At 39.1% G+C, this 22,786-nt stretch overlaps 1 protein-coding gene across 1 annotated transcript; it reads right to left on the reverse strand.

Annotated features, from left to right (window-relative positions):
- Positions 1 to 914: 914 nt before the first annotated feature.
- Positions 915 to 21,061, reverse strand: LOC308389538 (B2 bradykinin receptor-like; the record flags this gene model as incomplete). The annotated part of the gene is made up of 3 exons (XM_080870993.1): positions 20,984 to 21,061; positions 9,085 to 9,135; positions 915 to 1,870 (listed from the first exon to the last, which is right to left on the reverse strand). The coding sequence occupies exon 3, from the start codon at positions 1,836 to 1,838 to the stop codon at positions 915 to 917; it is 924 nt and encodes a 307-aa protein (XP_080727119.1). The 5' UTR covers positions 1,839 to 1,870; positions 9,085 to 9,135; positions 20,984 to 21,061.
- Between the last annotated feature and the right edge of the window lie 1,725 nt (positions 21,062 to 22,786).

The raw sequence follows: 22,786 nt of genomic DNA on the forward strand, positions 1-22,786 counted from the left end.
ACTGCAGGAAAGACCTGGAAAAACTTTCAGGTGTTCACCTTTAACAGGTGTTTTTTAAGATATTTGTGTTGAAACATGACAAAAATGCCTGGATGTCTGCCAGTGCACCATTTTAAAAATATAGTCAGTATCTTGAAATGAATTTGATATGCTACTTCAAAGCACATTGTGCGCTGTCTGTCCTGCGTGCTGCATAACAACATTCAATATTTAGTATTTACTGCTGTTTACACTTAGCTAGATTAATGCGATGGTGTTGTGTTTAGTATGTTGCTTTGGTTTTTTTGCTTGTTTTCTATTCTTTCTCTCTCAACAGGTGATCCAGGAGATTTTTATCTCCTGGATCATACATAAATGTATGATGTGATTTATTAAACCGTCACAATTTTTCTTACACAGCGTAATTATGTAGTGATTTGTTTGAATAAATAAGTCACACGGTGAATAGAAATTAATTTTTTTATTCATTGACAACAAGTATTAATACAGTAGCTGCAGAATTACCAAACACTATTTGCATGTACAAGAATTTAGAAAAAGAAATTTTAAGAAGACAGTTGCCCAGAGGGTAGCTGTCAGCTTTATGCAGGTTACACATAGATTTACACACTCTGCTCCCAGGTAAGTCACCTAGTATGATAGCCACAACCCTAATAATCCTATTTGGATGATATGAGTCAGTGGCAGAAACACAATCATATAATAATGAAAAACAAATCAAAAACCCAAACAGACAACTTAGTTTAAAACCCTTCTAGCAAAATAAGTTTTTTAAGTTATGGAAGCTGCTATAGCGTCTTCTCTCTAAGATCACACATTATGCTGCCAATGTAAGAATATATATATGAACACAAAGGCTCCTAATGCTTGGATGAATAATTGGCAGTTTAATTATTCTACCTTTAAGGCTTTTTTCACTGCTTGAAGAATTCCTTTGTCCTGTTCTGGAAGCTTTTTCCAATGATGATGTAGAGAATGGGGTTAAGGACACTGTCAAAGAAGGCTAAGTACACACAGACCAAATTGATGATTTCCAGCATGATGTGACATTTCTGAATGTCAGTGTTTTTGACCACAAATATTCTCACGCAGAATATCACCCTGCAGATCAGGTATGACAGTACAACTGCCAGGATGAGAGTCGTGGTCTTCTGCTCTGTTCTCTCAGGTTTTAAAAACCCCATTCGCTTTTTTCTCAGAATTGTAATAATTCTGACAGAACAGAACAAAATAATGATAACAGGGATGATAAAGTTGAATATTATGTCTCTCACGTCATACAGCAGATATTGATCTAGTGAAGTGGAGTCGACTATACATTCAGTAATATTTGACTGTGGGTTCAATTTTACCTTACTGTAGATGAATATGGGGAAAGCAAAGACCAAACCAAAACTCCACACAAACAGACATCCCAGTTTGGCATAAAATGGCCTGCTCATCAACTCGTGGAAAAGTGGGTGCACCAGTGCCACATAACAATCTAAGATAGCCAGAACAAGAAAGTAGATATTGCAAAATAAATGCATTCTCGCCACAGCCAGTACCAGCATGCACAGGCTTTCACTGAAAGGCCAGTCAATGCTTAATCTTACATCATCAGTCCAGAAGGGCAAACAGCACATCAGAACAAGATGAGTTCCAGTCAAGTTGCTCAAGTAGATCTCAGTCACAGTGCAGGCCTTCTTGTGGAGGCAGAAAACCATCAGCACAAACGCATTAAAGATGATTGCAAGCAGGCTGATGACATAAACTGGAGTCATACAGAAGATTAACGTGTTGTTGTTAAAAATGGTGGGACAATGCTCTTCACTTGCGTTGCTTTGGTTTCCAGTCATCTTCAGTGTCAGGAATTAAGTTGGCAGGGATGCTGGAGTGAAATAAAGGATACCAAAATAGAAAACATAAATATCTTGTTACCTGGCATTGTTTTAACATAATTTGTTACGATGACAGAAAACATAGATACACCTAATTCTGAATAAGACTGATATGTAACTACCCGGCTTCAGACCCCGAGCGACTTGAATTGGATAAGCAGAAGAAAATGGATTGATATATAGTATTTGATTCAGTTTTAAAGACCATCATCATATTAGAAAACATGCAATTTTACATCATATTTAGAGCTGAGCGTGCTTTCCAGCATCATAGAGTCATCACCACAGCACCAGCTACGTAAAACAAGTTCACAAGTTTAGTATTTCCATCCTCACATTTACAGACAGTTTAAAACAATTTAAATGTGAATTTATTATATGTTTTGGGGGGCAGTCTTTATTAAATACATTTTCATTTGTGTTAAATACATTACTATAAACGTTGTTACTGCATGAGGCTGAATTTGATCAAAACACAAAACATGCTGAGACAAACATGCTGAGACAAAATCAGTTAATCTGCCGTCTACTTGTCGACATGTTACTGTACACCTAAGAACATCACTGCTTCCAAAACCTGTGCAGCTGTTAAACTGAAGAAATTTCCTTTTTTATGAAGATAGTGCCAAAAGGTCAAAAACACTGTTCCTGATGGACAGTGATTTAGACCTTGCAAATATTCCAACTAAAGGTAAAGACATAAGAAAGTAAATTCCAAGCCAAATTAAGCGTTTACATACCTTGCAGGCAAATTAGTCTGTGCTCCTGATGGAAAAAGAGCAAACAGCCAGCTACACTCTCTCAGTACCTTCTGCTACAGTCTTCTTTCTGAAACGCTTAATTTAAAGAAGAAACTAAACTGATAGTCAAGTGATTTCAGATAAGAGAGACATCACACCCAGTCTATGACCACTTCCTTGACTCTTCAATGACGTACTTAGTTACTTCTAAACATTTTTTTCTCTGGGTTGATTTTATTAACAAAAATGACCCTATTATGGACAGAGAAAATTTTCCATTTATTAACTTAATGGCAACATGTTAGACGCTGTGGTTATCGATTAAAATACCAATACAAGACTTACTCTGCTGTAAGAACACCATAATACTGATGATCCAACAAAGAAAGTCAGAGACAACATGTACACAAAATGTGATGAACGGAGGTGAAACAGGTGGGGAACAGAACAGAGCTGAGGTAAGTCAGGAAATAGGAAAGGGCAGAGAAAGTAAGTAAAACTAAACGACATGGGCAGAAACAGAAACTTTAAAAGTAAAGACAGGAACTGATGAAAGGGAGCAGACAAACCAGAATACATACAAACCAAAATGGTGACAGACAGAGACAACTAGATACGAGAAAAGGGAAGAAGCTAAATGCAGCTTCAAAGTCACCAGTAACAAGAGCTAAGAAGGTCTCAATTAACAAGCATATATAATAAATTATACAGAATACACACAATTAGAAGATAATATTCAGCCTTCAAATTTTATTTGAATGGTGCCAAATCACAAAAACAGTCACCTCAAGGTGTGTTTATATTATAAGGTAAAAGACGCTAAGATAAGTACAAAATAAGCCTTGCAAATTACAATAAATGTATAGAATAATCACAGGGATATAATACCACACCTAACAAAACTATAAACAAAACTACCTTTCAAAAACGAAGAGCAGAGATTTAAATTAATCTCCAAAATATTCATGAAAAACCTCAAAACAGAAGATGACACTTTATGCATAAAAAGCAGATATTGATTCAATATTAAATGCCTGCCCCCGTGTTAATGTAATTAAATAATCCTAGACATAATTGTTGCAAAGGACTTGAGTTGAATAAATACTCGATACAATAAGTTGAAGAAAACAAAATTTAGATTCTTTGATAAGAAGTAATAAAACTGTCGCTGACACTATTTGTTTCCAATAATTAAACAAAGTAGAACTCACTTTTTTCTCTTTTGTTTTTTCCTTTTGAATACTTTTTATTTTATTTGCTTCTCTGTCCTTTGTCTAGAGCATGGATGCAAGCTGCAATTATTGCAGTCATACATGTTGTAAACTTCTGTAATACAACAGGGCCACCCTAACTGTGAATCTGGATTATATGTGCAAATGACAGGAACATATTCATCTTGCACAGAGGACAAAAAATGTGTTTCTCTATTGGAAAACACTGATTGACTGTTCCACAAATAACACAATTTAAAACAGCAGCTGGTTGGGGCTTCTGTGCTTACAGCCAGAGCTGTGTGCCTGAGAAGATCCTATCAAGGATATCCATCATCCATCATGGTGGTCATCCTGTGTCTTTCTGTGTCTGCTTTGTGTCTGCTTTGTGGGCAGAGCATTGGTTCCTCACCTGTTCTGCTCACCTGCTGATGACAATCAACGAGGCAATACTTAAGGGCAGGGCATCTACTCATCTACTCTGTGCCAGTCTGTCAGCTATCTCATGGTGGTAACCAGGCTGTATCTTTACGTCTGTGCTCTGTACTTATCTTGATTTCCTTGTGTCTTCAGTTTCTCTGCCACTTCACTGCTTAACACACTCCTAGCTCAAGTCTCTGGATGCTGGTCACTTTGGCAAAATTCACTGAATTGCCTCTCACCTTCTTCCCGTCACTCTTGGATTCTTGGAAACAAGGCTGAATGGGAAAATGGGATTTAGAAGGGTTCTAAAGAAGGCTTAGTATGCAGAATCTCAGTATTTATTCTGTCGAGTAGATCTAGTATCCTGCTCATGGGAGAATGGGCACCCAGCAGATCAGGAATGCCAGAATGAACAACTCACAGGATGAAAGTGGTGGCCTCCTACTCCATTCTCTGAGTGTCTCACCCCTCTTTTTCCCAGTGCGTGAATAATTATGACAGTACAGAAGGAGATCATGGAAACAGAAATGATGAAGCTGAAGATAATGGTCCTTTTTGTTTTTATCGATATAAAAATTTGGAAATGTACCGATACGTGATCAGAATTATAATATTTCTGACTATCTGAGGCAAAAAAAATTCAGATTCAAATCAAATCGAATCGTGGATCAAATTGATTCGGGAGCTTGTGAATCAGAATCGAATCGATTGTAGAAATCGGTGGCGATACCCAGCCATAGCCCCAAATGCAGACTACAGGAGACTTGAAGAAATAAAAAAGTGAGCTTCATTGCAGCTGATTCAATGCTAAAAGAAAAAATCCAAACAAAGGCTTAGAAAGTCCAAATAGCACCAGGAGGAGAAAACACACTAGGAACTAGAAAGATGGACACCAGAGGCTTTAAACACACACATAAAGTAATCATGAAGAGTCTGCACAGCTGGAGATAACAAGGCATAGCAGAATCTAGACACAAACGGGAAGGTAAAAAAATATAGACCACAAGAGGCCAAAGACCCAAATTAAAAAGACGAAGCAACAAAACAGGGCAAAGCCTAACATTAAGACGGGGACTTGACAGTAAAACACCAGAGGAACTAAAATAACGCCAGAAGGGGGGATATTTCTGACAGAACCCAGAAATGCAATAATAATCACAGGCACACTAACAAAGCTCAGCCTAAAATAATAATTAAACTAAAGCTCAAGAACAGCAATGAAAAGCAAACTAAAATGCTCAATTATAAGAAGAAGACGCAAGATAAGCCAAGAAAAACTGCAAAACATGACAGCTGCTTAATTCTCTGAGTGTTTAAACCCACTGCTAGACTGTTTCTCAGAGCTTTTCTAATGCTGTGCAGAAGGATAACAGGGATGATAAAACTAAAAATAATCAGCATCCTCTCCATCATTAGATATGGATCTTTTGTGAGATTAAATGTGCATTCAGTAACATTTGACTGAGGGTGAATTTTGACCTTCCTGTAGATGAATGCGTGAAGAGTAAAGACCCCACACAAACAGACATCCCAGTTTGGTGTAAAATGCCCTACTCTTCCTCTCATAGGAAAGCACCAGTGCAACAAGTGATCTATGCTAACCTGAACAAGGAAGTATCTTCTGCAGAATGCATTCGTGTTGATAACAGCTGATGACACTTTGCATAGGATATCACTGAAAGACCATCTGTTATCAGCCCAGAAGCTCACACAGCACACCACACATATATACACTCGTAAACAGGAGCACCATTGCACATGAAAATGGTTGGAAATGCAAAAAATGAATTTCTGCTGCAGATCCCAGAAGATTAGTTGTTCCTTTGGTACTTAAGATGACAGACAACATTTATTTATATTGATAAATATATTTCTATATAACAGTGTTTGAGGGTACTCCTTTAAAGATTGATGTGTAGGTGCACCTCACTTATATATTTATGTATGTATAAATTATATTTATAATAGGCGAGACCTGTGTTTGGTTCTCTAAACTGTGGCATGCTTGTTATCAGATCATCAGATAGTTGGATGTTTTGCTTATATTTTCAGTAGTTTTGTTAGATGATGGTATATATTGCTTTTCACAGCATTCATCTTTCAGTGACAAACATTATTTTTTTCAATGTATTTCACTTTATTTTAGGCTATCATCAGTTTAGAAGGTGGGAATGGATGTTTGTGTCTGTGTGTGCCTGTATGTCTTTGTCTATATGTCAGGTTGGGTATCAGACGCCACCTCTCTGGGGACATCTCAGGCCCTCCAAGGTTTGGAGGCCTATCTCCACCCACCACCACTTCCCCTGCCAGTGGCGGACTCCCTCAGGTGTCGGTGCGTTGGTGGTTCTTTGTGTCTGGGGGTAGGCGTCCGGGTACACACCGGCTCACAACTTGGCGGCCGCTTATCGGGGCCTGGAGCCTGGGGCTCGCTCGGGCCACTTCGGAGGTGGGATGCCCCCGGCCTCTCGGCCTGGGGCTCGGTCACTCAGGCACAGCTGGCTGCCGGCGGAGCTCACGGGCGCGTCACTGCAACTCCCCCTGGCTTTTGCTCCGCGGCTGCTGAGTGAGCCCTCATCTGGGACTCTCCTCAGCTCTTACTGGGACAGTGGCGCGGCTGCCCCTCTGCTGGTCTTCCTTGGTCTCTTGTGTTCTGGGGGCCTCTGGATGTCTGGAGTTTTGATCTCCTCCATACCTGCTTCATACCCTGGAGGACGGGGCTGTGGCCCCCCCACACTCCCTAGCAGATCGTTACATGGAGAAACCTTTGGAATGCAAGCATGCTGATCCACACAGGTATGCACACAGGTATGCACACAGGTGTACACACGGGTATTCACAGACGCGGACTACACCTTTCTTGGCTGCTGCCTCAAAGCACATTGTGCGCTGTCTATCTTGCGTGCTGCACAATATCGTTTATTATTTAGTATCTACTGATGTCTACTATTGTGATGGTGCTGTTTTTTTTTTATTATGTTGCTCTTTGTTGTTTGCTTTCTCTTCTGTTTTTTTTCTCCATACAGGTGACCCAGGTGTTTTGTTTTTTTGTTTGTTTGTTTTTTTTTCTTTCTTCCCCCCCTTCTCACCGTCTCTTCTCCCCTTTGGTTTTCTTTCTCTAACTCTCTTTCTTTCATTCTTTCTCCCTGTCCTATCCCCCAGTCATGTCTGTCCCGTTTGTAGCAACTGAAAATAAAATAAATTCATAATTATAATAAAGGTCAATCAAATGGACCAATATGGCAAGGCCATGATGATCCACTTGGTAAAATAAATCCGCTTGACATCTTTCTTGGCCTTAAGACAACAATTCTGATGGCTAAAGATCCAAACGGGACAAAAAAAAAAAAAAAAAAGAAAAAAAAAAGATGATGGTATATATGGCACTTCACAGCATTCATCTTTCAGTGACAAACATTATTTTTTTCAATGTATTTCACTTTATTTTAGGCTATCATCAGTTTAGAAAGCATTCATGGCCAGTTTTTATTTTCTAGGATTTATAATTTACAGCAAGAGTAGATTTGCATGAAAGGAAATGGTTTGTAATGGACAGATGCAAGGTGATCAATGGCCACAGCCTCGTGCAGTAAAGATGTATCACAAGACGGTTGATCTGTTTGTCTCACTAACAAACTAAACATGGCATTTTTAGAGGGTACAGCAGCCATGGCAGTTTGTCTTGAAACAGCAACAGTAATCTCCATATTTAGACCTTTTTCTAAAAATCCATTTTCGACTTCAATCTCGAAATATTGACTTAAAAAAAAACTTCACTTATGTGCAAATAAAGTGGCAGGTAATTTTAAATTCTATCAGCTCAACACACAGCGAACACACAAACTGTTTGTATGCTGTGTGGCACAGTGTGTTGCTAGCTAAAGGCCCAGCTGCTGTCTTTCACAGGGAGAGAAAGAGTGAGAGATAACTTTACTCTGAGAAAGATGAAGGAAGACAGACACGACATGAGGTTAGATTTAAAGGTAAGGACTGCTCAGTGATGCTCGATAAACTGCAAATTTAAAACACATGGCAGAATTTTAACCACATATTGGTTGAAGTTTCAAAGTTCTTTATTCGTCACATGCATAGTTTTACAAGTATAACACACAGTGAAATGTAACCTGACATGCTCCTCGAACTGTGCAAAAGTCGATATACCTAATGTATATATAATATAAACATTAGGTGAATGTGCAGTAGTGGCATGTATGCATGGTGTGTGTAAGGTGGTAGTATATAATGTGATTTGATAAATAATGTAGTTTCATTTGTACATGTTGTACATATATATTACTTTATCATTATCTTAGTATACATATATTTAGAACGAGGTTCTGTTACCTTTCTACAAAAAAATGTTAGAATCAGGAGCTACTTTTTGCTTTCTTACTTTGAGTACTTCACTTGAGTAAAGAAGTTGCTTCAGCACTTTTACTGGAGGATTTTTTTAGTAGTTCTACTTAAGTAAAGACAGCCTGTACTTTTGCCACCTCTGCCCACAGCACAAACTATGTGAAACATGTTCCCACAACCATGTAAATCTTTGTATTCATGAAGATTAAAACAAACAAACAAAGAAAAAAACCCACTCCTTTTTATATGTGCATTTAGTTTTTACACATTTGTGTGGCAAGTGAAAAGTCACTCATTTGCCTCAAATGCTCAAATCGAACATGTGAACCTGAGTGTTTAGATTAGTCTGAAGTATGACTTTCCAGCTTTCAGGATCACTCCCACATATGCAGACCTCATCCTTTTAAATATGAACTTGTTTAATGTATTTGCCACTGTAACAGTATATGACAGAAAATATGAAAAAGCACTACTCACTACTGAATGACAGCTCCCCAATATCACTTAACATGCCATGTCTGGATATCACTGAAAAACAAACAAACAAAAAAACAGTGTTACATAAAGAATTTAAATTAGACCTGATACAGTAGGATTATTAGAGAGAAATACACCAATGTTTCTCTCATACTCAGACAAATAATTGTTCCTTTCATCATATTAAATCATTAAACACACACCCCAGCTCAAAACATCATTCTGAGAAACCTTCTTTTAGCCTGCTGAAGAATTTTTAAGAGCACAGAACCTCCGCCAACCAGAACAAGGAAGAAGATGCTGCAGAGCACATTCATGTTGATAACAACTGATGACACTTTGCATAGGATTTCACTGAAAAGCATCTGTTATATAATCAGCCCAGCAGGACAAACAGCACACCACAACAAAATGAGTTAAAGCCAAGTTACTCAAATAAATCTAAGCCGCAGTGGTGACGGAAGATCAAACCTCTGGATTCAAGAAGACACAGACTTTTATTTGGGTTTCCATTATGGCGACCCTTAAAGGGAGCAGCCAAAAGACAACGGTGAAGATGAAAATGTATCAGAAAAACATGAGCTAATTAAGAAGGAGACTTTTATTGACATGTCTATTCCAAACTACAGATCCTGATTCATTGTGACTGCAGGAAAGACCTGGAAAAATTTTCAGGCGTTCGTCTTTAACAGTTTTTCTAATATTTGTGTTGAAACAATACAAAAATGCCTGGATGTCTGCCAGTACATCATTTTAAAAATATAGTCAGTATCTTGACTATCTCATAGTGGTAACCAGGCTGTATTTTTATGTCTGTGCTCTGTACTTATCTTGATTTCCTTGTGTCTTCAGTTTTCTTGCCACTTCACTGCTTAACTCACTCCTACTGCATCCAATAACATTTGACTGAAGCTTCAGATTTGAGTTTCCTTAGATGAATACAGGGGCAACAAACACCAAGCACAAACCGACATCCCAGTTTGGCATAAAAACACGTTCTCATATTTTCATGGGAAAGCGAGTGTACCAGTATCACATATCAGTCTATGCTAACCTAGCTTTGTCTCTGGAGTGTGTGAATAACTCTGACAGTACAGAAGGAGATCATGGAAACAGAAACGATGAAGCTGAAGATTATGGTCCTAATCTCAGATATCTGGATATTGGTCTGGTTAAGTGAAATGTACTGAAGAGTACTAAAATCCAACACAATCTCCTGAGTTCATTAAATTTCTTGATTCTGTGTCTGAGTGCAGAGAATATGTGAGATCCTTGGGGTCAAGGCTAGCTTTGTGAAAGTCAAATTCGTCTTGAGGACCCAAATGCCGGAATCATAGACAGATGTAAATGAAAAGGGAGCTTTTAATGCTGTTTAGTCTTAAGGACACACATTCTAGGGAAAAAAAGAAAACCAGGAAATCCACAAAGCCAAAACTTACTTGGAAAATAAAGCACAGGGTATCCAAGATTAGAATACAGGAAGGAAGGATACAACACAGAGACAATGTTTACACAAGTAGTGACGAGAGGAAATGAAAGAGGTGGGAAATAAAATACAGCTGGGGATACTCAGGGAATAAGCAAGGGCAGAGACAGGAAGTAAAACTACACGACATGGAGGAAAAACAGAGGCTGCTTTCCAAAACTCCCTCCTACCTCCCTTTCCTAAACTCTTTCCTTTCCTTTCCTTAACCTTGATGATGTTTTCATTGAGGTCAAGGAAAGATGGGTATGAGAATTGATGAGGGCTTAGGACAAGAGAAGAGTGATGTGCTGAGAATTTGCCTTTTAGTGTGAGAATATTTAAATAGGACAAAAATGTAAATAAGAAAGATTATGGCACAGTTTCCCTTCTCTTGGTCAACAACCCCACCCAACTAAGCCATTATAAAGGTAAACTGAGGGTTTCCTATAAATTTTTTCTTTTGCCCATCATCTACCAGAAAGGAAACTGATTAACTGAAAATAAATAGTACACACTTCAATTATTCTTAATTCAATTACAGTAAATTTAATAAAATTCCGAAATTTTGAGTGCTCTGCAGTAACTAATAATGCAATGTGCAACGGAATCAGTTTAATAAAGTAAAATATTAAAGAAACTATTAAACTTAAGGGAAAAATATATGAGGTTTTCATGCTTTCATCATTAAAACATTCGTGACTTTGCTGACAAGCCTGGAAACACATTATTCCAGTCATAAATCCGAAGAAGCAGATTCCAAAATGACTGGAAAGAAGGAAACAGTTGTGCCGGTGTTCACAGGAAGGTATGTAACTATGGCCCCGTTTTATTGACAATGACAGATGCCCAGACAATGGTTGGGGATCTTATGCAGGTCACACATATATTTACACACGCTAGTCACCAGCTAAGTCAATTAATTTAATTAATTTTATAATTAATCTTATATTTCTGTGATATGCATCAGTGACAGAAATATTCAGTCTTGTACTGAAAACTGTTTATGTGTTTCTCTATTAGAAAGCACAGTCCATCTTGAGGATTTTAAAATTAACTAAGCTACTGAAGGGCTTTCACGGTCTGTTGAAGTCCACCTTCTTTTGGTTGGCTGCTCTTCACAAGCCAGCATTTGAACAGCACCTGATTGGGGCAGCCAGAGCTGTGTGCTTGACATGATTGTATCAAGTTATCCACTCTCACTGACATTACATTATGCACAACCAAGAGTAGGAAAAACTTCTAGAATTAAGAGCAGTCTGAACTTCCAGTTTTTATGTAACACTCCCATGTATAATAATGGGTTTCCTATAAAAAAATACCACAAAGCACATAGCGTCAGAGTTAAAACCACCGAAATACCTTCTCTTAGCCATGGGATATGTCCCATCTGGAAAATACTCAAAGAGAACTAAAACCTCATTACTTAAAGCTGAATCAGACTGGCAGCACTTCTATTAAGTAAACATCTGGATTATCTGGATATGAGAAACACTGTTACATACAGAAAGTAAGTGAAGCATATTACGTTCAGAATAGATAGACACTTGTATTTTATAGAATAGAATAGAATAGAATAGCCTTTTGTTGTGATTGTACATGTCCAACAACATTGTGGGTGCTTCACACCAACTGTGCTGGGATAAACTAGAACTAGCACACACATACACTTACACTGATAAGCATTCACACATCCCCCCTCCCCTTCCAATGCCTTCGATGCTTGTTGCCTCCTGGGAACACGAGGCGGGTCTGGGCCCGCGCTGGAGAGTTGGCGCAGTGGCAGGATGGCTGCTGTGTTGCCTGGGATTACTCCTTATCCTCTACCCAACCCGGTTGCTGATCATGTGCTCTATAATGTTGTACTGTGGACGTTTATGTGCTTTTCTGTGCAGAGGAGTTTTTTTGTTTCCTGTTCTCATGCTGTCCTCCTGTAGCCCAGCATGAGTAGAGGTCTCTTTTTTTCCTCTTGTACTTTTCCCATTGTAGTGTCCATTTCAGTGTTTTTTCTGTAATGCAACCGTTCTCTGACTTGTATCCCCATGTGATGTCTGTGTTGTGTGTGTAAGGTCGGGGGGCGGGTTCATTCCACTGCAGGGCAACCTGCATGTGGCGAATAAACTTTGAACTTGAACTTGAGATAGCAAAAAGGAGAAATTTATACATTCAAGAAGGATATATAAAAAACAAGAGAAAGGTACACAACAGAGTACAAAAGAGATGCAAAGTGCTCAGACGTGGTGCAAAGAAAAGACTTGGTCTGAAGAGTTTGTGTGTGAGTGACCTGAGTGATCAGGGTTAGTCATACCATGGTTTAGTGTGGGGTGTGGGAGGATAGTGTTTACTGACAGTCCGAATGGCCCGGGTAAAGAAGCTGTTTGTGATTATGGTGGTGTGGGACCAGATTGACCTGAGGCACTGACCAGAGGGCAGCATGTAAAACAGGAGGTGAGCAACGTGGAAGGGGTCACCTGTATGGCAATGTTTTTCTTGAGACAGGAGGATCTGGCAATGGCCTTAAGGGGTAGCAGGGGGCAGCTAATTATTTTTTGGGCAGCGTTAATTACCCTCTGTGCAGCGTTCCTGTTCTCAGTCGTGGCTCCTGTGTACCAAACACCCAGGCAGTAGGAGAGCATGCTCTCCGCTGAGAAGCAGAAGAAGGCCAGCAGCAGCTTCCAGTCCAGGTTATTCTTCTTTAGGACATAAAGGAAGTGCAGCCGCTGCTGGGCCTTCCACTGGACATTGGTGTTGTGAGTCCAGGTGAGGTCGGTGGAGATGTGGGTGCCCAGAAACCTGAAGATTCCACCCATTCTCCATTTACAATCAGAGGGAAGTGCATCTGTCCGTGCCTCCCGAAATCCATTATGAGTTCTTTTGTTTTATGGACGTTCAGCCTCCGCTTATTTTCTGAGCACCAGCGGGGTAAGTTCTCTACCTCTCCCCTGTACGGTGCATCTCATCCATCCATGAGCCCAACCACCGTGGTTTCATCGGCATACTTGGCAATGATGTTGGTTGGGTGGGTTGGTGTGCAGTCATAGGTGTAAAAGGGGTAAAGTAGTGGGCTGGGTGTTCATTTGTGTCAGCTGTTTCCCCATGTGTTTCCACTTCCTCTGATCACCTCCTATTTAATCTGTGTGTGTTTCATTCAGTGGTTGTCAGGTCGTCTGTGTTCCCTATACCATGTCAAGTGTCACTTAGGTATTTCATGATTCAGCTCAGGTCTTGCTCATGCACCATGTTTGTGTTGCTTTCTCATAGTTCTTGCATGCACCTGCTCTGAATCATGTTTATGTCTTATGTCACAGTCATCATAGTTTAGTTTCTGCTAGTTTAGGTGCTGGTTTAGTTTTTGCCCCTCTCGCTTTTGCTCTGTTTGTGTACTCTTGTTATCAGCTATAATAAATGGCTCGCTTTGAGTTCAAGTCACATTTCACACTCCATTTTTGGGTCTGCATTTGGGTCGAGTATTCACTCTCCACACAGTTGGCTCCCACTGCCTGTTACACCCTGTGGGCAACCAGTGCTGAGTGACAGTGGGGGGAAGAGGTGGGGGCTGAGTTGGACTGATTAAGGCTGGTTGGTGAGGAGCTTAATAGTTACTCTTTTTGGATAAGCCATAAAAAATTATGTAAAATTATCAAAGCACACATCACAGCTGAAAACATCACAGTTCTACAGATCAGATTGAGGAAATGTTAGATTCCAGGGCCAAGCCTGGAATCTGTCTGTGCGAGGCTGAATGCTTTTACTGTTGGATTGGATCTCTGTTTAAAGAATTCCTTTGCTCTTTTCTTGAAACCTTTCCCAAAGATAATGAAGAGATCTGGCTTAAGGACAAGGACACTGTTGAAGAAGGCTAAATATAGAGAAATGTGTTGGTAGATGACCAGTATGAGATGATGCCTTAGAAAGTCAACTATTTCGAGCACACTTAGTAACTCACTTAAACGGAATATTATCCAGCAGATCAGCAATGCCAGGAGAACTGCCAGGAAGAGAGTGGTGGCCTTCTCCTTTGGTCTGTCCTTAACATACCGTAATTAAGGTATGTTTCCAAAGATGAAAGACTGATCTGGTCATATTTACCATGAGGTAAAAAGGTTCTGGGACGTATGGCTATTGACGGTGGCTTACCAGTACTAGCAAGCCATAAAAGACCTTCAAGTTTGTCAGCTGTCCATCTAGTGTCTTCCACTTATCCTTAACAGGGTCAAGGGGGCCTGGAGTCTGCCCTAGCTACCATAGGACGATAGGTACATTTAAATTGGTTTGTGGAGTAGGCTACTTGGGTTCAGTTGTGGCCCTGCTGCAGTGTAGCCTCCACAATTCTAAACAGGAGCACAACTAGTCATGTTATAGTTATGCAACTGTGAATTTTGGATTTCTTAATCACTCTTTGAAAAAATAGCCTGGTAATCTGCTAAGTTTTGCTAACTGCTGGATATTTATTTGCTGGCAAGAGAGCTGAATGTCTATAAAGGCCAGTGTTCGATTAATAAGAAATTTCCAGGAATCCTGAAAATATTATTTTTAATATTATTTTAAACATCAACAAAACTATAAAAAGGTAATTTATGTTCATGAAGATAAAGCAGTAATTCAGACAACTTGCATAATGGATTGCTTTGCCTGGGAGCATACTGAACTTCTGAACTTCAGCTTTGTTGAACTTAAAGGTCTTTTATGGTTTGCTAGTAGTGGTAAGCCACCGTCAACAGCCATACGTCCCAGTGTTTTGCACAGGACAGTGTTTGTGTAAAATTTGGCATTCTTGTCAGATCATCATCACTATTTCTGGGAAATAACAGTGTTTGAGTGTGAACTGATAAAGAGTGTCATACAGAGTACTGCCTGCTCCCATGGTAAAGTAGTGTTGAGAGTCCCAGTTTTGTTATTGACTTTTACTGTATAAATCTGGCTTTCCTTTGAGTTGATGGATGGGTGTCTAGCTTATCTTTTCCTAATTGATTGTATTCTGGCCATTCATTAAAAAGACAAAAGTATTTCTTATCCAATTACTTGATTAATCGATGAAATAATCAATATATTACTCAATTACTAAAATAATCAATAGTTGTTTTATAAAATATCTGACACTGATGTGATCAAGAAATACACCTAACTGAAATGCATGGTTTTTCTCAGGATTCAGATAATATTAAAAGCCTTTATTGCTCATGTTGTGTCAAAATTCAACACAACTGAGCTTAAGTCTCCTAATTCCCTGTCTGAGTACAGAGAATTTATGACGTCTTTGTGCAAAAGAGACAGAAAATACTTCCATTTGTTTTTTTTGGGGTTTTTTTGCATGTCCCGTTTGGTTCTTTTCCCATCAGAATTATTGTCTAAAGGCGAAAAAAGATGCCCAACTGATTTACTTTACCAAATTGACCATCCCAGCCTTGCCGTAATGGTCTATTTGATTTACCTTTTATTGTTTATTTTATTTATTTTTTATTTTCACTTGCTAGATACGGGACAGACTTGAAGAAGGGGACAGAGCGGGGGATACTGAATACTTCCATTTGTTAGGAGACCTGGGTCATCGACCAAGAGTTTTGAGTTTACATTATTATTGAACTTTTATTTTGATATTATTCGTCATCTCTAGTCTTTTAAGCCGTGTATTTTCCTCTGTCCGTGTTGCGATCTACCATCTACCATGCTGTGTGTTTTCCCTTTCAACTGGTTTGTTGTTTATTTTATGTTCTCAGTTCAGTTAGATTTCTGTTTTCTAACATCCAGCAATAAAGCTGAGATTTTTGAGTTAACGTTTGCCTCCAAGTGTCTGCGCATTGGGCCCTCCTTACCACCACTCCTGCCTGCACATCAGCCTTCATATAACACTATTAGTAAACGCTTCAGTTTTCTGTGTATATGTCCTATTAGGCTTGAACACCTATTTTTCTTTTCTTTTTTGAATTGGCACCATTTTTCTTACACAACACAGCAACAATGCAACCATGTTGTGATTTGTTACAGTTTTGGAAATAAAAAACACCTGGAATTATAGAAAGCAAAAATCTCAAACTTGTTAAAAACAACGTCACTAATTTATCTAATAAGTAGTAGAAAGAGAATAAATTAACAGAAAATAAATAGTATACACTTCATGTATTCTTAATTCAATTATTCTGGAGATAATTGCTGCAAGACAAATGAGTTATACTTGACACAATTAGTACAATTAGTAAAAGAATGAAGACAAAATGTTGATTCTTCAGCAACAACTAACGATACAAGCAGCAGAATCACCACAAACCTGTTGCATTTAGTAGTTTAATGAAGTAGGAATCACATGCATCATTAAGTGACTATACTCTATGGCAAAAGATGTATATAGTTTTATCATTTTTTATCATAATAAATATCAAGACTTTTGATAAGACCTGTGACACATCTCATAAGAGTAACAATCAGAAAAAGCAGATTCCCAAAATACTGGAAAAACGAAGCAGTTCCACCAGTTTTAAAAGCAGGAGAGCATGTTTTGGTATGTATCCTTGGCTCTAAAGACATTTCCCTTCTCTGCTAAACAATAGAGTGAGTGTTCTCCAAAGACAAAAACTTAGCCTGCTGTTTTCTTCTTGTTTTCCTTCTTTTTCCTGTAGTTGTAGTAAAAACGTAGCAGTGCTCAGTTTGAATTTACTGTTCTTACTGTATTTATTAGAAAAACAAACTTATTTCTGTTTGTTTTTCTCTAGAGCTCTACGAGCTTTCCATTCTCTATTACTGACAAATATAAAAAAGGGACAAAGGGATGGCAACTTTTTTGTGTGCTACTTGTTACTGTTTAGCATTTAAATATATTAAATTACTGATATTTACAACACAGATTTGCTGCTGCTTAAGAGAATTTAAATTAAATGCTTAAAGATCTCTTTATCATATGTGTATGCCTGTTAGTGTAAAGGTTCTTTTTGTATTTGGATGTAGCGTGTCAAAAACACCAAACATGTTGAGACAAATCCAGATAACAGTCTTCAGCCTGGATGGTGACAGATTACATTGGGCGTAATCTGTGATCGTCTCAACTGTTCTTGGATTTGTCAAAATCGTCTCTGCTGGTAAGTTAACTGAAGACGTTTTGCTTTTCAGAATGTTTCTACAATTTATCATTTAATACTATGATGTAGAAAACACTGTCAATGAAGAACAATGATTTACAGTTTTTAAATTTTAATCAACCTATCAACTATTTTGACTACTGAGAACAGAGGTGAAAACACAATAAAGTACAAAGTAAGACAAATTAAGCATATGACCTGTAACGTTGTCTGTCTCTGTCTTTGGCTTTCTTAACTTAAAGGAGAAAGTAATCTGATATTAAAGTGATGCCAGACAAGGAATATGCTAGCTGAATCCCTCTATCAGCACCTCTTTCACTCTTCAGTGAGCCCTTCTCTATTTTTTCCTCATGTGCGTCTCTTTGCTATATTTATTTCTCGAGGTAGTTTCCCATGTTCACTTTACTCACTTGGAGATCTAAATAAAGTTTTCTGTCACTGACCTAACACAGGTGGGTTTTTTTTTTATAAGACGCTGTCAGACTCTAACACATGGTCAAAAGGAGCTATAACTTTCTTTTTGTAGCTGCTTGTAGCGAGACCCCAGCAGCTACAAAAAGAAAGTTATAGCTTGCCTTCAAGACTTTGAAAAGGACTAAATCATATCATCGCCTTTACCCAGGGGATGCCATACCCTGCATTTATGGACTTCCTAAAATCCACAAGGAAGCTGTCCCACTCAGACCCATAGTCAGTAGCATAAACTCCACTTACAACATTGCAAAACACCTTGCTACCATCCTTACTCCTCTCGTGGGGAACACCCCACACCACATCAAGAACTCCACCGACTTCACCGACAAGGTCCAGAAACTTACCCTGGATCCAGATGAAACCATGGTGTCCTTTGATGTAGTCTCTCTCTTCACTTGCATACCCACCACGGAGGCAGTGGAGACTGTCAGAAAACGACTACAAGAAGACAGCTCCTTAGAAGACAGGACCAACTTTACACCCGATCAGATCTGCACACTGTTAGACCTCTGCCTCACCACTACATATTTCAAATACAACGAAGGCTTTTACAGACAAAAACATGGCTGTGCCATGGGCTCCCCTGTGTCACCTATTGTAGCCAACCTTTACATGGAGGAAGTGGAAAGGAAGGCTCTTGGCTCTTTCAAAGGAAGAGTACCCAGCCACTGGTACAGATATGTAGACGACATCTGGGTCAAAACTCCTAAACACAAACTTAACAATGTGGTGTATGCTGTACAGTGCAGCGAGGAATGCTCAGACCTCTACATTGGAGAGACCAAACAGCCACTTCACAAGCGCATGGCACAACATAGAAGAGCCACCTCCACGGGACAAGACTCAGCAGTCCATCTGCATCTTAAGGATAAAGGACACTCTTTCGAGGATGCCAATGTTCACATTTTGGACAGAGAGGACAGATGGTTTGAAAGAGGAGTGAAAGAAGCCATCTATGTCCACTGTGAGCGACCATCTTTGAACAGAGGCGGTGGTTTACGACACCAACTCTCTGCCATCTATAATCCAGTTTTGAGATCCCTTCCCAGACGCCTTAACACCCACTCACATCCTGGGCCAGCTGACCTCAGGAAATCGCATGATAAGGTGGGGTCAGGTTTCACAATGAGCTCACCCGAAACCCTGGCTGATTGGGACCCACGCCCGTGTTCACACCTTGGCTCATGTGATTAGAGGATCATCAGGGGGTCCTTTGGTCCCTCTTTGGGGAAAAACTCCCACTGGGTTTAAATCTGGGACTCCCCACCATTTGACCTTAGAACTGAAGAAGCTTCTCGGATGAGAGGTGAAACGTCTTCAAGCAACTTAAAGAAGTCCAGACGCTTTTCTTTGCAAGCTCCTTTGACTACGATGACCTGGATGACTGAGAACCTTCACAGACACTCTAACACATGGTTTGGACACATGTTTAAAAAGAAATACTGGCCTGGTTACACAGCTTGTCACATATAGGAAGCACAAATGACTTAAAAAAGTACTGGTTACACCAGTTTTGCAACAGAGCAGTTACTACCACCATATTAACAAACAATGGGTGATTGTTAGTTTGACTCATTTATTCAAAGGAAAGAGCCATTTGTCAATTAAAAAATAATAAAAATAATCACCTGCAGAAAAATAAATTGAGGATTAACCCTTTCAAGCTCACCATAGAACCAAGTCTGCCAGAACTTATCTTTACATTTTTACATGCTGTAGTGTACATTTTTTGAGCATTTCAAATTGCTATACATCAATACAACCACTATATCCTAAATTTTAAGTCCATAGTAACTACATAATGTCACGGTGGGGTGCACCAGTGTGTTTGTTAGAGCGGACCCGAAAGCAGACACTGAAGGAAGGAGCTGGTTGCAAACAGAAGGTGAGCCTTTATTTCGGCTGAAAACATGAAACTATGAAACCCCAAGAAAAACGATGAAAAACTATGACCGACTATGATAACAAAAGACTATGACTATGACTCAGACTGTGACTGGAACTGTGACTAGATGACATGAAGGACATTGGCAGATGTCCTGACAATGAACAGTAAGAGACAAATGACTTAAATACACACATGAGGTGATCAGGGGAAGTGAGATAAAGAGCTGACCAGGATGAACATAATGATGCACAGGAAATGTAAACTAAAACACAAACACATAGAAACTGGACTTTCAAAATAAACAGGAAAACATGACAAGACACAGCCATGACAGCATTAACCAGGCAGACCAGAAACATGACAGATAAGACACAGTAATCAACAAGGGGAACTTTAACACATGGGAAGATGACCCAAAGGAGACCTACTAAACAATGAACAATAACTACAACTAAGGAACCTAGGATCTAATGGCAAAAGGACTAACTATAAACAATGAATATCAAAATACAAGAAAACACAAAGCGCTGGGTCATATGGGGACAGTCAGATGCACGGACTGTTTTAGTCACTCTTAAAAGAACAGCAGAGTCTTGAAGATATAAAAAAAAAAAAACCCAAAAGTTTAAAACATTGCTATGGCTGTTTGTGATCTGCAAAAGGATGACAGTGCATGAGCATATAAAAATGGAGACCTGAAATATAAATGTTCATCTCTGTGTCAGCTTGTGTTGTTTAAGTGTGCTATGTAGCTAAAATGGGCAGCCTGTCATGATGACTACGGCTCCTATGTCCAGATTCTGAATACTGTGCCTGCCTCTTCCCACCTGTGAGCAATCACTGGATTTGCATTTAAGACCAGCCAGTATTTTCAGCATATCGTGTTACTCCTTGTATTAGCTTTGCATCTCCAGTTTTCCTTTGCTCAGGACCAGCATACTTGTCGCTCTTCTGGTTTGACTAAATGTGGTCTACTTCGCCATCGCATAACTGCTGCAAACTCACCCCTCTGCTTTTTCAGCTTGATGATTCCTTTTATTGCTCTGGAAATAACTAAAGCTCGGACATCTTGCCTGCCTCCCCTCCTGGATCACTGGTCACGAGTGAAAAGGTCAAACATCTTGTTTCACTCATCTCACGCCCCACCAAGGCACTTGCTAGGTTGCTTCCCCCAGAGGTCTTTGTTTTCCTGCTTTTCAAGTAAGCATTGTGTCAAGATTAAATTACTGCCGGTATTACAGAAATAACCCTCCTCTCCCTGTGATTACAGTGACTCCACTCCTGAGACGCTTGCTCCTACCATGCTTTCATGGTTAAGACTCTTGAGTTAAATAAACCTTTTGGGTCCACTCCATATATTTATGTAGCTAATCAGTCTGCTGAAGTAACTATGATGAACAATAATACTTGACCTAATGCAGCATCAGACATGACTGAGACATTATTTACACACCTGCACTGCATAAAACGATTTTCAAGGAAGTAAAAAAAAAAAAAACCTTGTTTATGCATATTTTTTCTTATTTTTCTATCTAAGAAAAAATATTCTTAACAAGCAAGTTTTGCACATTTTAGGAAAATATGTCTGACTTTTTCTTAATAAGATATTTCAGCTCATCTTGAGCTTTATTAACTGGTTACAGGGTATGGCAATGGTTTGTTTGAAATTCCACAATAAGAATAACATCATTTTTCTTATTTCAAGCGTAAGGCCACATAAACAACTTTTCAGTTTGAGAAAAGAGCCCTGTGCAGCATGTCTTCCCCTCTCTCCCTCAGCTTTCCTGTCAATTCTTCACTGTCACAATCAATAAAGGCCTAAAATATAGGGGGAAAAAATTAATGACACTAAAGTTTGTCCTATAGAAAGCTTTTGTTTTGTTTGTGTGAAAATCTCAGGCATACAGCAGATTCATTTGCTAGTTTTTCGGATTCCCAACGACCCTGAAAAGAATAAGCAGAAGAGACTGGGAGGATGGATGGATGGATGGAGTAGAGCTGTTTTTGTAGTGTATATGAGCTATGTAGTTGCGTTCTTTCATATCCCTATGTAAGTTGATGGTGTTGCCACAGAGGAAAATTTCCTTCCAACATGCATCACTGTTTGCAGTTTTTCCATATACAAAAAAGGCTATGAAGTACCTCTACACCATACTTTCTCACGCACTGCAGCCTGCATGTTGCTGCTCAGTGCCACTGGGTCAGGTGATCACTAGACGAGATAAAATGACAAATATACAGTATATTGAGTCTGCTCTTTAGATCCTGCAAAAATCCAACTGTGAGAGATCGTCCTGAGTCTTTGACTTTGTGACTTTTGTATCTTTGTTTCACTTTTAGTCTTTTGTTCTGATTACTTTTATACTATAGGTTCCATTTACATTTTGAGTATTTGTTTTTACTTCCTTGTGCCTTTCATTTTAATCCTCCTCCCCTAGTGTTTCATTGTATATTAAGTCTCCTTAACCTGCGTAGTTGCTTCCTGTTTTACTTTGATGGTCATGTGTCTCTGGTGTTTTGTATAAAATTTTACCTCCCAAATCACTTTCAGCTGTGTTCCCCATACACTACCCCTCCCCTCATTATCTTGTGTATATTTTGTCTGAGTCTCCTCTTTGTTCTTTGTTGCATCACTCGCAGTCCTCTTTCCTTGCTTGGTGTACTGAGAGATCTGGAATTTAGTTTTACTGGCTTTGTTCTGTAAACTGTAGTGGACTTTTTTAATTCACTGAATTCTTTAGTATTAAATGCTGATTTGAGTTTGTTTGACTCTTGCATTTTGCTCCTCAAAACGTTAATGCTCGTGAC

The sequence above is a fragment of the Rhamphochromis sp. 'chilingali' genome (assembly GCF_963969265.1).
Source record: "Rhamphochromis sp. 'chilingali' genome assembly, chromosome: 21".
Lineage (NCBI taxonomy): Eukaryota > Metazoa > Chordata > Actinopteri > Cichliformes > Cichlidae > Rhamphochromis > Rhamphochromis sp. 'chilingali'.